Raw genomic sequence first — 14,608 nt, forward strand, 5'->3', positions numbered from 1 at the left:
GCGATAATGAATTTTTAACGACAAATGTACAATAAATTTTCCCTCTTTTTGATTTTTGTATTTAAGAGGCAGCCCAATCTACAAATAATTGTTCAACGCGCCGATTCGCGTTTCATCGGTGGTTTTCGACACGCGCGAATCACCGCAGCCGCGGCTTTTCGTTTCAAAACTGGTATTTATATATGTATAATATTTATACCACGAAGCGACGAGCTATTTGTAATTTCGGGGGCGATCGCGCGACGAGTGCCCGTTAGAAATGATGATGTTTTAGTTTTTTCCCCATCGTTTCGATATTTGACACGTGGTGGATTCTTTTTCTCTTCTTCCAATATCGGTTATATTTAAATCCCGGGCCGTTTGACGTAGACGAGCCATTAGGAAATTTTTCGTATTTTTGCGCTGTAATTGACGTAAACGTGTGTGTATATACGTATACATGCCTATGTGTATGCTCGGAAAATTCGACGAAGCGTCGACAGACGTCGAATCTCATGTAGATATGCTAGAATTCGTACGCTTCTGTACCTCTATACGTATACGCTCGTTGAAAGCGAAAAAGTGTTTTTTCATTTTTTTCCTCCTCTTCCATTCGGTAAAGCATATCCACGCAGCTCGGGGGTTTTACCCAAACGCCTTACAATGCGACGCTTACTGTGAGAGCATCGAAAATGTTTTATCACCACCCGCAAACATCGACACTTTTCGAAATTACTTCAACGACGTATCTCGGTATTTATCCATGGCCACTCGCGTGACTTAATTTTAATATTGAAAATGGCAAAACAACGTGGACTCGATTGACATTTTTATTAGCTAATTTGGCACAGAAACCTTTGATTTAGCTATCTTTGCGGCCAAGTTAAAAAAAAAAAAAAAAAAAAAAAAAAAAAACATTCAAGCCGATTCTCGTATATAGTATACAAAAAGCAAGTTCAATCAATGAAAGCATCAATCGCGAGGCTTAACCACCGGCGCGTCCAAAAAAAGAGGGAAACTATTTTCAGGGGAATAAAAATTATTTTTAGAGCACATAGAAACGCACATTAGTCGTTGAATCGGCTGTTTGGGCGCTTTTTCGATCATTGACTTTTCCCCGCGCGATTCCAGAAACACTCCAATCGTCTAAAAAAAGAAAGGAAGAAAAAGAGGGGGTGGAGGAATTTCCAAGATACACGTGACAAGTAGGTCCCCCTTTTTTTCCATACCGATCCGACGCGCAAAAATCGGATCGGCTCGCTTTGCCTCCATATTCACACAAACCCCAAAGAAAAGTATACGTGTAACAACGTGCACTTACCCTCAACTTCGATCCTCGTTTCCGCGATAATTTTCAACGGAACAACAAAATCCGTGGCACTGCCGATGTACCGAATGAAACGATAAAAAACAAAAACCCGCACACTCGTGGAAAATAATAAATTGGTCGGCGTCCACGGCCTTTTCCGCGCGCCGGCCCACTCGGGGGCGACTCCGCTCCGGTGGTGTACTCCTTTGCTCCTTTTATTATTATTATTATTATTATTTTGTTGTTGGTTTGCCCTGTCCTTTCACTCTCCTCCACTCGTGACGTTCCTGTACTCGCGACTCGTCGAGCGAAATTAGGTACTAAAAGTAAAACGAGCAAAGAAAGAGGGGGGGGGGGAAAAGAAAAACGGTAAATGAAAAAAAAAAAAGAAAATAGAAGAAGTAAAAGTCACACGGGAGCCGCGCGCGCGCTGTTGGTCGCCGATAGGCCGGCTGGGCGAGCGATCGACAAACGGGACGAGGCTCCGTCCGGAGCCCGAGTTTTTAAGTAGCGCGGCTGGTACTCGCCCTGGCGGCGGTCTCACCAAGCCCCGAAGAGTATAAACGGTCTCGCGCGCCTCCTCCCCTCTCTGCTTCGGCCGGCTCTCCCCCGGCTATAGACTTAACCGTCACCCTGGCCCGAGGCCAGTGTCCGCGGGTCTCTCTCTCTCTCTCTGTGTATTATATACCCCCCGCTGTCGCCAAGCGCGGCTTTGCCTGGGTATTGTGCATCGGCTCTATGTATACCGTGTCCATCCCCGGACGATGCTACACCCTTGGACACGGACTACTGATGCCTGTCCGGAGAGTCGCTTTTTTTGTTCCTTCTATAGTGGTCCTTTTGGGTATCTCGGGTATACGCCGCCGGTCTTTATCAGCGCGGGCGCTCAGAGACTGACCGATCGATCGCGTTGTTCAGCCGTTGCACGCGTATAATATATAGGGTTGAGATTCGATCGAAAGGGGCGGTTTTGGTGTACCAAAGAGGGATGATGACATGTATACGCGTGTTGCGTGGTATAAAACAAAGGAAAAAGCTGGAGATATGAATCTCGCGAAAACTTGGTTTGCGGGGCCATTGTGGGACATTTTTCAAAGTGTTTCATTGTAGACCTTTGACGCATCGACTTGCCGATGATAACCGATTTTTTAACGATCGTTGCAATTTACTCAATACAGGTCATGACCAGCTGTATTGAAAATATACCTATATACGATCGCGATACGAAGACATCGTGTTGGTCTTGCCGTTTGCCTCGTAGTTTGATTGTAACACTTTTTATAAAAAATGTTTTTGCCCTTTAAACTTTGTAAGGAAGGTGATGTGAAAATCAGACAGAGGGCTGGGACAAGAGAAATCAACGTCGCCTCTCTCCGGGCGTCTATCCTTGATCTTGCGAGCCGATCTTTCTTTCGTTTTTTTTTTCTCGGTCGCGAACGAGAATCGAGCGACAGACAGAGATATGTGCCTATACCGTGGTGGAAGAGAAAAATCGGGGTCAGAAGTGTGGGGACCTCCTCTCCGCGCGCGCTCGCGTGTACAAATGCGCCACCCGTAGATGCGAGACTACCATATACACGCATCACCCGATTTATTTTTTCATCCGAGGCATCGATACTTTGTGGTGTCTATACATTCATATCCGAGAATTATCGTAAAACTTTTTTTTTTCTAATTTAACTTTTATACACACAAGAGGGGATCACGAATGAGAAAAACAGTCCGTTAACGCATCGATTACAACACCTATAATGTGATATCCAACGCTTGGGGGGAAATGAGTTCTCAAAAGACGCGTAAAAAGAAATAAATGGGCAGTAAAATTTTTTACGACGGCAAAGATCGAAGTGTCAAAATATACACTGCATACCATATGATGCGTGTGGTACACTAGATCAAAATTTTTCATTGACTATAGCCTTTGCGTATATATACCGTCGTTGGTTTGGTTGTAAATTAGTATATGTTTGTTATTTTCCACATTTAATTTTTCTTTTCCATACCACAACAGCTTTTCTTTTTTTTTAGAGGCCAACAAGATTATTATTTTCATCTCACGATAGTAGAAAGTAAAAAATAAAAAAGTATGACCAATTTACTAGTGATGATCGATGGTAAATTTCAGTACAGGCGTTAAATATACATAATCTCAGTCAAATGTGTACCCGCACTTACAAAGTTCTCGTTATATCTTTCGGAAAATCTGAGAGCCATCGCTCACACAATATAATCCACGCACTCAATATACTCTTGAAAAGTGTTAAATTACCCGCATAAAAGCGAGTAAAAAGTGTAGTATGGAAAAAAAAAAAAAAAAAAAACTTTCTTTTTCTTCAACACAAACAATGCATTACTCTTTTAGCTGAAAATCTCAATTATGAATTGGCATACACCGTCCTGTATACAATTTATGGAAATACCGACAGGTGTGACAATGTCTTTATAGAAGCAAGCCACAAAAGCCACGATTATATGCGCTTGTGTATACGCACAGGCGAGGCGACTGGTATTTTTTGCAATCGGCACCGCTGGCCGCGAGTAGCGCATCGGGAGAGAAGCTGGCGTTGTTATGAATGGCTGGTCAATGGCTTATTGCTTTATTTTTTTGTCTTTTTCACGTTCCATTGACCCGCCTCGGTTTCTTTTTTCACGTGACTGTAGGTATAACACTATATATACTTGTACATTTCACGTGGAGTGCACGTATATATGTATATACTTTATTTGTACATGTGTAAATTTGTATCCAAGAGAAAAAAGAATAAACCAAAGTCTGTACAAGCCAAACAATAAAACAGATCGCGATTCGGGGTGCGGGGATACTCATGTACTTACCGAGAAAAATCAAACTGCAAAATCGTTCGATTGCTAATTAACGAAACCCGGCCGCGCGCATTTAGCACAACAGCTCGTGCAGTAAATTAGGCGCGCCTAGGGGAAGGGGGGTTAAAACAGCACGAGGTAATGAATGTATACGATCGTCACCCGTGAACTCGATATGTATATATACATTAATTTGTTTTTGGTGTGTATAGGTGCAATGATTTTATTGGTATGGACAGATTATTCAAGAGGGAAGGAGGGCGATTTAAATTAAACCGCGAGCTCGGAGGAAAAATTTTTGCACCTCGAAAAACGCTGTCGCGAGAAGGCGTTGTTGGAATCAACGGAGGACTGATGCGAGCAAGGTGTAAAAAAAAACAAAATAAAAAATAAAGGTAAGTAGATGTCGTTGCTCGATTTCTTCGATTACAGCCGCTCCGCGAGCCTTACGCGAAAGAGGGGCCATTAATAAGACTCGAGTGTCTACGACTATGCGGAGCTTGTGGGTCCTCTCTCTCTTGTTGGTAAACAGTTCGGTGGTTGGGGTGAATCCTTTTTTTTTCTCTCTCCCTTTAACCCTCTCGTAAGACAACATATTGTATAGTAACCGTAATTGAAGATTCTTTTAAGCGATGTATGCCACGTGTCGGTACTTATTAATAACTTCGTTTTCTTCGGCAGGTGGTAGGGGGGAAAAAAAAAGTATTCATAGCATCGAGCAAGACTCCGGGCTTTGAACCAACTCGTACGTTTGATTGGGGTGGCTTTAGCTCGAACAAGCAAATCGAGGGCCGAATTTGGCATTGGCTCTCGAATGGATTTTACGTGGATTTAAAATAAAATCTTGGTGTCGCAACATCGGGATGGCGGAGGTGCTTTTTTCCCCCTACTTTTTTCTATCCTTTAGAAAAACACCACTGGGTGTGAAAATGTGTCACAAATGCAACGAGGAAAATAAGTTTTCACGCATAGAAGAAAATATTTTTACGGCTTTAGCTTCTGAATGGATTACTCGTCGGAAAAAAAAAAATTAGGTCCAGCGCATTTTTGATTTTCAACGATAGCTACTGCAAATACGCTTATTTTTCATTCTCTCTTGGCTTACAGCGGAAAGAGTTGCTCTTATTTACGTACACAAGCAATCCTGCAAAAAATTTAAGTTCGATTGTTAAGGAAATTTGTGAGCAAAAATGAAATAATGCCTGACGTTTTTCTCTTTAGCTGTTTTTTTAAATATTTAACACTGCAGAACTGACAAAAAAAAAAATTGCCCAGCTCACACACTTTGAACTCTCCCCGAATAAAATATTACCTTTTATTTTGTCATTGCATAGAAAATAATTCATATTTTTATTCTTGATTTTTTTTGGCCTCACACGGAGGATTAAACACGGTAGGAAAAAAAAAAAAAAAAAAAAAAAGAAACTTTAGAATTTCGAGTACAAAAACACACTCTCACCCATCGACGGAATATAATATCTCTCGTGCGCGTGCAATTATGCAACACACGCACAATTTATCTATAAACAGACGGTTTACGAGCCCCACACGGTCAAGACGAAAGAAAGATCTAACGGGTATAGGGTAAAAATGCCGATCATTTCATCCTATAAGTTTTTCGGCTCGTAACGTACACCCGTCAAAGGATAAAAATGTTCGCAGAAGCGTAAAAACACACGCATCGCACCGAACCACCAAACCGGCGCGATAAATCTTCCCCCCCCCCATCCCCCTCCAGCGATCGATTGGCTCAACTCAATCGAAGCTGGCAAACGAAACATTCGGTCCAAGCTCGTACACCGGCAGAAACGCGAGCTTAGCGAGAGAGAGAGAGAGAGAGGGGTGGCCATCGAACGTCCGAAAGACAAAGAGTAATCCTTACGCATGGCGATTATACGTTCGGAAATAGAGCCAGTGTAGGGCCTTGTTGGCGTGGACGGCGAAAATCCCGGGACTCCTTGGCGGCTGCGGTGAAAATCGGAGGGGAAGAAGAAGAAGAAAAAAAAAACCGACGATGGATGTGCGTGTGTATAGGTAGCGGCGGCAGCTGTACGAGAATCGAGTTTGCGAGGAAGGAACCTTGAATGCCGCGAGGTCCCCACCGCGGGTATGGGTACACGAGACAAGGAGAGGGGGGGGGGGCTCGGTGCACAAGATTTCGGATGAGTAATATCGGAGCGGCGTATAAATAGCCCTAGCCGTCAGGTATATAATTCTCGCTCCCTTCTTATTATTACTATTATTATCATCGTTTGACTGCCGCGAAACTTCTATTACCACCTGAGACTTCGCTGTGGATGCTGCACTTGTAGATGAATAGCGCAGCGACAGAGATGTTCCAAATCGCACTGGTGTGATTTATATCCGATTCGTTGTACGGTTAAGTTAATTTTAATTGTACACTCAATCGAAGAGAAATTACTTGTGATGTTTGTGTTGCGATGATTATTTGGTATACTGGCGAACACATGACTTGGGCACGGATACTTTTTCAAATACTCCGAGTTGCAATTTTTTTTTTTTTTTCCTTTCCTTTTAATACTTGGCAAATTTTTTATTCCAGAAAAAATGAGGCATTTTGTTTGGCAGGAGAAAGAACGTGTCGGATAATTTGGAAAAAAAAAACAGATAGTTTGACATTTGTTGAAATACTTAAAAATAGTTTACTGGTTGTTTACAATATTTTTTCTACTTTCTACGTTGCATACAAGAATTTATTATTACTGCATAAATTTTACATGTTTTTTTTTGCTACGTTATTTTCAGTACCATGATATTATCAGGAATACAATGGTACACATGTATAATGTACACTTGGAATGTAAACTGAAGAAGATAATTTAATTATGAAAACGCGCTGTTCCCGATTTCAACGTAAAATAGCAGTAGTCGATGGGTACGACCTGGGAGTGTGTGTGTATGTACATATACATTAGGTAAAGTTTCATCCGAATTAGACAAACACCTGTTGGGCATCACTTAAGCGCGGTCTAATAGTGAAATATATTGGACGTGGGCATGTACAGTCACTTTGACTTAATTAACCGATGAAACGTATAATGCCTGTCTTGAAGTTATTTGTCTTGGGTGGTTTTTTTTTTTTTTTTTTTCATTTTCTTTTATTCGTAAGCCTCGGAAAATTTTCGCTACCAATTCGTACAGTTTAGTAAGAGGAAGTATTAAATTTGTGGGTAGTTGGATCCAATTTTTTTTTATCCGTGACGAACGATCGCTTCTTTGTTTCATTCCTCAATCGCAAACTGAATGAACCACCCATGAGAGGGTATCCAATCACATTCATAAGTTATCGTGAAAGTTCAAACCGAGGCTAGATTTTAAAAAAAAAACCAAGAGCTTTTGCTTGAACTACTTTAAGTTTAGGATTCATAATTTTTTTAAGACAAATCAAAGGATGAGCTTTTTTTACAACAGTTAATTTTAACTTTTTCAGCTTATTTTATCGTCTTATTATTATAATTTTTTTTTTTGTTCGCAATCACTTTCAGTAGATCGAATGACAAATAGATCGGCTTTGGTCACCCGATGTAATGCAATTGTCAAAAATAAGCAATACCGAAAAACAAAGGCAAAAACGAAATGAATGAAGATCGAGACATTATCAGGTAAAAGTAAGCAAGTAGCACATGCAAACGCTCTAAAAATACCATTGTGCGTATGTGTATGCAAGTATCTTAACGTCCCAAATATAGTATCATAGCTTGCTCTCTTTATCCTTTTTCTCCTTCTACGATCCGATTTTCCGTCTCTTTACTCACCGAAACAGTCAACTTATTATTATTATTTTTTTTTTTATAAAATACCACATAGTGAATCTCACATAACTAATGCAACACACGTAATATATTATTATGTGCAATACACCTTTTGGTCTGATTATTGTGAATAAATTTGGCACCAATACTTGGAATGCATCATATTATACTCCAGATTTTGCCAGCCAGCAAAATCATTGTTATTCAGTGCCATAAATAATAAAAAAATGAAACAAGAGTTAAAAAAAAAAAAACTTTATGAATATGCATGTAATTACGTGCATGGGTACATAATCAGAAATAAATATTGTCGGAAACAAAAAAAATAAAGTTTCCTAATATTGATGACAAAAGTATTACCGAAATCAATCGTTCACTTGAAAATTAATTTATCACTGGACACACTTGGATGAGCTCGTGGGTAGCGATCGGAAGGTTTATTTATTTGAAAAAAAAAAAAAAAAAAAAAAAAAAAAAAAACAAACAGAGGATGAAAGGAGTAAAAAAAAAGGCTTTTCGCTCGATAGATCGTGGCTTGTATTAATACACAACTGATGAAATAACAGCCATACATTTTTTCCCTCTCTCGCATTAAAAATAGCCAGCGCTTCTTCACTCGGCGTGTCAACGCGTGATCTATACGAAAATCCGCGCTCTTGCCGTACTCAAACGAGGGTGTGCACGTCAATTTTTTGTGACGAAAAATGAGCGTGGGCTTTTTTTTTCAGACGAACTCGAGCTTTTACTGACTCTTGAGTCTCGTCGTGCAAGTGTGAACGCATTAGCGGACCTTCTTCTCTCGCCTAATATTTATTTACGTTGTCGACTTCGTGTTTGTGAAACATCTTACGTATATCTATTCTATATATATAGGCGTGACATTGTTTATTTTTTGCCAAGTATTAAAAACACGTGGTACAATAGTTATCTCTATTAAAAACACATTCAAATCCAGAATGTGCGTAAATGTAGCAAAAATTATTTTTATGCAATAATCCATCAACTCTTACCTCAACTTCATCAAATCAAGGTAAAATTCGGGTATGGATTATTTTTCAAATATTTTCCCTTATAACTTTTCCTACAAACACTATTTTTTTTTTTTTTTTATTTCTACTCATAATAATGTGCTTAACAAAAATTTTTATGTATTAAATTTTCAAATTCGCTCAAATACTTTGAAATAAAAATTATTCTCTAAATGCGTTTTTTTTGGTAGAAACATTTTGCTGAATTTCGTTTCATAAGTACAGTTATAAACAAAATTTTTCAATAATTGTGTCGGCAAATATAAATGTTGAAAACAAAAAAAAAAAAAAAGAAAAGAAACCAGTCGAGATAAAAAAAAACCATACCACTCATTCGTCAGTTTAATACACGAAATCCAACAACAGTGTTACCGGCCAACCCAAACACACGGTTTCTGTGCGCACCGCCGTCATATGACGCTCTTTCCATCATAAATTAAAGCCGTTAAAATTTGCCACTCGCCCAACTTAACAAGCAATAACACGCCCCTCTCTCGTGCACCGCAACAGCGAAAAGACCAAAACTCCCGGAAAATTACAAAAATCAAGTAAACTACGTCAAACGAAGCCTCGAGCCGCGTCGCCACGCTTAGTTTTTTTTTTTTTTTTTTTTTTTTTTCTTTTCTTCGCCACGGCTCATCAAGAAACGCAGCTGCATGTCGGGGCGTTTGCGCCTCGAATCGGTATGCACGTGCTCGTGCAAAAAATAATTTACGTCTCAGCCTTCGCCGGCGAGCGAGACGATACTATACCTCCGCGATCTCTCTATTAATATATACACATTTTCGCGTCGAATTGTTGAATAGACGTGCACGCGTTTGAGCTGCTTCCTCGAAAAATCAGCCGTTACGTATATAACATAATATGCACGATTTTAAAGAGTTTTCATATGGTTTTTGAAATTAATTGCCGAGGCTGGATTGCAAGTCACACGGAGCCTCACCTTTAGACCTCAACCTCCACGTATACATATTTTTATTTACTTTTCACGCGAAATTGGTGTTTTTAGTAAAAAAAATCGTCGTCCCTCTCACAAAGTTCCTGAAAAAAGGAGGGCTCGAGTACTCCCCCCCCCCAATAAATGTCAATATTTTGGATTTTTATCGGGTCCATGGACTAAAAATTCTCACGAAAACTTCCATTATTATAGAATTTGACACAATGGACCGGCTTTTCGTCACTGGCTCACGCAGAGCGGCTCGACTCGAGGGTGATGTTTATAAAACAACGCGAAAGACTTGTCGGAAGCGCAAAAACGGGGAAGCGCTCGATCAAGCCTCGCCGAGCGATACGCCACTTGTTTCGCGACCGCAGACTCTACTTATTTGTCACGCGAAACTTGCCGATCTTCGTTTTTCGTCGTTTTTGTTTATCTCAAGCTATACGCCGATCGAGAGATCATTCGAAAATCCTTCAATGGCACACGTGGGACTTGTAAACGCGTTTTTTTTTTTTTTTTTTTTTTTACCCACGTTGTACTATATACTGCCACGTCTGATCAAAGCTACTCTATACTACTGATTTACTTCACAATATAGCTTTGAACGGAAAGTGCACGCTGTACTCGACACAGGTAACGATTGTCGGATCCACAGAACGAATTGTATTCTCAACACGACTGCGAAGCTGCAATATTATGCGCAAAATAATCGAACTAAATTAACAACGCAGTCGTCTACTCTTGCGAGATCTACGCAACGACATAATGTACCTATTATGTGTATATAGATTCCTTTTTTTTTTTTTTTCGACATAACAAATTACTTTATACATGGCTTGTAAACAACAAATCAGACTACATCGCGAGCGCGCGCGTGTGTGTATGTGTGTACACAATCAGTTACACCAAACAAATCTGCACAACTTACAACACTGACCTGTAACACTTACTTACAATTTGTTAGGTGTAACAGGAAGCGAGATAAAAAAAATTAAGTTGACAGAGTGTAAAAAAGCAGGTATATGTAATAATAATAATAATAATAATAATAATAATAATAATAATAATAGTAATAATAATAATGTATTCATTTACGTAAAGCGCGTCACATGTATGATGAAAAATTTTATTGGCAACTTGTACGTCGCGCGTGTATGCGCGCATACGTATTATATATAGGATAGGAGAGAGAAGGATATATTATAGAGTTGGAGTGTGAGAGACATATATTTTAGTTTAAAACGCAATTACGCAAAACACGTAGGTTTATGTTTATATAAGTAGTATAAGTACACGATCGTTTGTGTATGTGTGTGTGTGCAAAAAACGGGCGACGCGACGCGTCGTGTCGTGGAAAAGTTAGAAAACTCTCGCCTCAGCAGATTGAAAATAGTCGCAAGGATAGAGCTGTGCAAGGTCGAGTTTCTAGTGTGTGTTAGTGAGTCTATTGAGTAAGTATATATATTATTATATATATGTACAGATTATTGTTGTAGGTTTAAATCATCATGCAATTGTGTGTGTACTCGTGTATGTATATACAAATATGAATTATATTGTGTCGTTGCCAATCCCCCTCCCCCCGCCAAGGAGGACGAGAGTTTTTTTATGTTTGAAAAAAAATGCGTTGTTATCTCTGAAAATATGGTTTTTTTTTTTTTTTTTTTTCCTAATTACATTTACAGCGCCACCACACTCCTCGTTTATCCTAATTCTGGTTGGCTAGAAATTATGAACCGATTTTTCAAGTGACCTAGCGATTGGTGAAATTTTTGTTTATGTAAATCAAACAGGGGCCATGAAAACACAAAATTCCATTTAAATAAAAATACGTTTATCTTTGCGAAATGACAAGAGCCACTACTTGTATTTGAAATTTAATCGTTATTAATTTCTCTCGATACTGAACTGGCCATAAAATTAATCGGTAAAATATACGAGACATTCTTAGGTTTAAAAGAATAAAACGGTAAGTATGAAAATTATCTAATCGAAGCTTCCTCGAATTTTTAGGGTACAAAATTTCACTTTTCGCCCTTTGTCAGAAAAACAGTAGTAGGTATATACGCCTTTGTAAGAAAAACAGTATATACGCGACTCGGGCACATAAGTACAAGTTTGTATTTTGCGCCCTAGTGACGTAATGTACCATTTCGGCTAAAAAAAAGTAGCAAAAACAATCGTAATGATTTAAATATATCATTATATATGTGTAATTGCAATACAAATTTTTGCCGATCGAAACAATTGAACGGCTAACTAAGCGGTGCCAACGACGTGTATTGTTACGCACACGTGCTGCTTATTGCATTACAGATCACCCTAATTTCAGCCGTGCACACGGTAAATGCAGACACTTATCGTTCAACATTTCATCACGTCTGACTCTACACAAAGACCTTTCGAAATTCAAATCTCTCAACATCGTAGCTTTGCATGTAATACAACTCTATATTTTGTATTATTTATTCACTAACTACTCTTGAACAATGTCATCGTTTCGAAAATATTATCATTTTATAGGTAATTCCAAACAAACTTGCAACACTTATGGGCTACACGATTTTAACAGTTAAACGTAGGTGATTGATTTTAAAGTATGTGCAATGTGATTTACCTGAACGTCACTGATAATAAAAGCGGATTTCTTCATCTGAATGGAACAACATAGGCATTACTATTACAGAGTTCCAAGTACGTATCATCTCATGTTATTTGGAGTAGGAGATTCGGGATTTTGAGTTCTTGACGTGAAAGGTGAGATTACATCGTTGAAAGCTTCGTGTCATTGTATTTTTTGCTGTAATATTCTAAGTACTTTCAAACGAATTCTGAGCGAATCCCATTCTTGTTTTAATCAATTTAAGATAGGGATAGGAAAATATTTGTATAGGTGATATTACAGTACTGCCACCAGCATGTAAACAAGATTATATCAAAAATTATTTATTGTGAAATAAATTTATAATTAATTATGTACAAAAGCATTCAAAGTCTCTGCAAGATTTGTGGCATAACATAAACCCTTTTTAGAGAAAAAATTGAAGTAAATAAACAATCATCAAGTCTTATAGCAAAGAAATCATATTAAAGAAGCTTCAAAATAAAGTTTTCTTAGTGATAAATATAATAATACTGAACATACATTCTCGGGTTACAGTATGTACACAGATTGTAAAAAATATCAGTGTATTATTTTGTTTTTCTAAATGACACAGCCATTTGCTCCTTGTCGATTTAATACATAAATAATTTAAACAATGTTTGAAACATTTGGTGCAGAAATAAATATACAAAAAGATTTAACGTAGCTTCGCGAAACTTATTACTTAATTTTATACCAGTTCAAAAATATCGCACGAAGCACACGAGAAACATAACGAAACATTGTCACCGTCACGGAAAACTGAAAACTTTGGTACATCCAAACATGCAGCGGAATGAGTGTTAACATGTTCCTGAATATTTTGTTTCAAGCTTTCCAATCCAAATTGCATTGGCAAGTTCAGGCCACACTGACGGCAAGTAACACAATTTGGGGATTCATGAAGCAAGCCTTTCAGGCATATTGGGCACATCACGTCCTCATTGAAGAGAGAAGAAATTTGCTTTTGTTCCCACAATATTCGTTGGTATTCTTCGAGAATCCATTGCTCTTTGGGGAAACATAATCATATTCAAATGTCATGCCTACGATCAACGTATCAGAAGAGAATGTATCATTCAATTGTCAATACTACCTTCTGTGGACTCTTCGATCTCTGCGGTTTCATCCTCATTAAAGGTCTCGTCAATCCTAGAAACACCAAGGTCCATCAACTGCCGTTGGCGCTGCTCTTCAGGAGAATTAAACCACTCCATGGCTGCTATGTTGTCAAATTCTTCGTGAACAATGTCTGTCAGGGCATTTTTTACTTCTTGAGAGTAGTCAGTCATTCCATGCCTCCTCATGACAAATATTTGCTCGCGCCTTTCGTGCATTCGTTGTCGAAACTTCTAAATGTATAAAACAGCAGAAAAAAAACACAAATACTTGTGATTCACATTACAAGATTACTACGTTTTACCATCAACAAGAACAATATTTTTAACAAGTATTAAAAAAAAAACAAAAAAAAAACAAAAAAAAAAAAAAGAAGTACAAAAAAACTAACCTGTCGAAGCGTCTCGCGTATCTTTGGCGAGCCGTTCTTAATTTTCCTGGCAGCGTTGACATTTTTTATTTTTGCCGAATTCGGGCTCACCATCATCTTGACTATTAGTTATTTTACAATCAATCTTTAATTTTAAAATTTTTGACATTCAACCAGAGTTTTTTTCACTACATTGACTTGCACATTGACTCATCCAAACACTTGTGTTTTTAAAACGGAGTTCAGCGCGGACACCGTGAGAGAAAAAGATGTCCGCCATGTTCCTGAGAGAGTATAGCCCGGGAACATTTAAAAATAATGAATTCATGTTTTATAAATTTAGTACTCACTCGCACGGAAACTTATCTTATCAGTTTTAATGTTTTCAGGATTGGGATAAAATATTATAAGCTATGTCATCAAACAACGCAACAGAGTTGGTTTCTCCAGACGGAATAGACGTAGTTCAGAGAAGAACAATTGATGTTACGGATATAAATCATCAACTACGTATGGCAGTCATTAAAAATAATGTATCTGCAGTCAAAAGATTAATTACATTTCACGTGGTGACCAGTATACATACACCGTGCAAAAAGTGTTGAGGTAGTCAAGATTCTTTT

At 38.5% G+C, this 14,608-nt stretch overlaps 2 protein-coding genes across 3 annotated transcripts in view; both read right to left on the minus strand.

Moving 5' to 3' along the window:
- The window catches only part of SERCA (ATPase sarcoplasmic/endoplasmic reticulum Ca2+ transporting SERCA), a 35,548-nt gene extending 33,917 nt beyond the window's left edge, over positions 1 to 1,631 (minus strand). For both annotated transcript variants that reach the window (XM_089592936.1, XM_014349070.3), the window contains exon 1: positions 1,301 to 1,631. The gene's annotated coding sequence lies outside the window, so the exon portion shown is untranslated. The remainder of the gene's footprint in view (positions 1 to 1,300) is intronic.
- An 11,206-nt stretch (positions 1,632 to 12,837) lies between these two features.
- Positions 12,838 to 14,195, minus strand: LOC106636618 (RPA-interacting protein-like). The gene is made up of 3 exons (XM_014349038.2): positions 14,007 to 14,195; positions 13,593 to 13,848; positions 12,838 to 13,507 (listed from the first exon to the last, which is right to left on the minus strand). Exons 1-3 carry the CDS (start codon positions 14,100 to 14,102, stop codon positions 13,188 to 13,190), a joined length of 672 nt encoding a protein of 223 aa, XP_014204524.2. The 5' UTR covers positions 14,103 to 14,195; the 3' UTR covers positions 12,838 to 13,187.
- Positions 14,196 to 14,608: the final 413 nt, after the last annotated feature.

Source organism: Copidosoma floridanum, unplaced genomic scaffold (genome assembly GCF_036245765.1).
Source record: "Copidosoma floridanum isolate Cflo_tuat_1 unplaced genomic scaffold, Cflo_Japanese_pri ptg000019l, whole genome shotgun sequence".
Taxonomy (NCBI): domain Eukaryota; kingdom Metazoa; phylum Arthropoda; class Insecta; order Hymenoptera; family Encyrtidae; genus Copidosoma; species Copidosoma floridanum.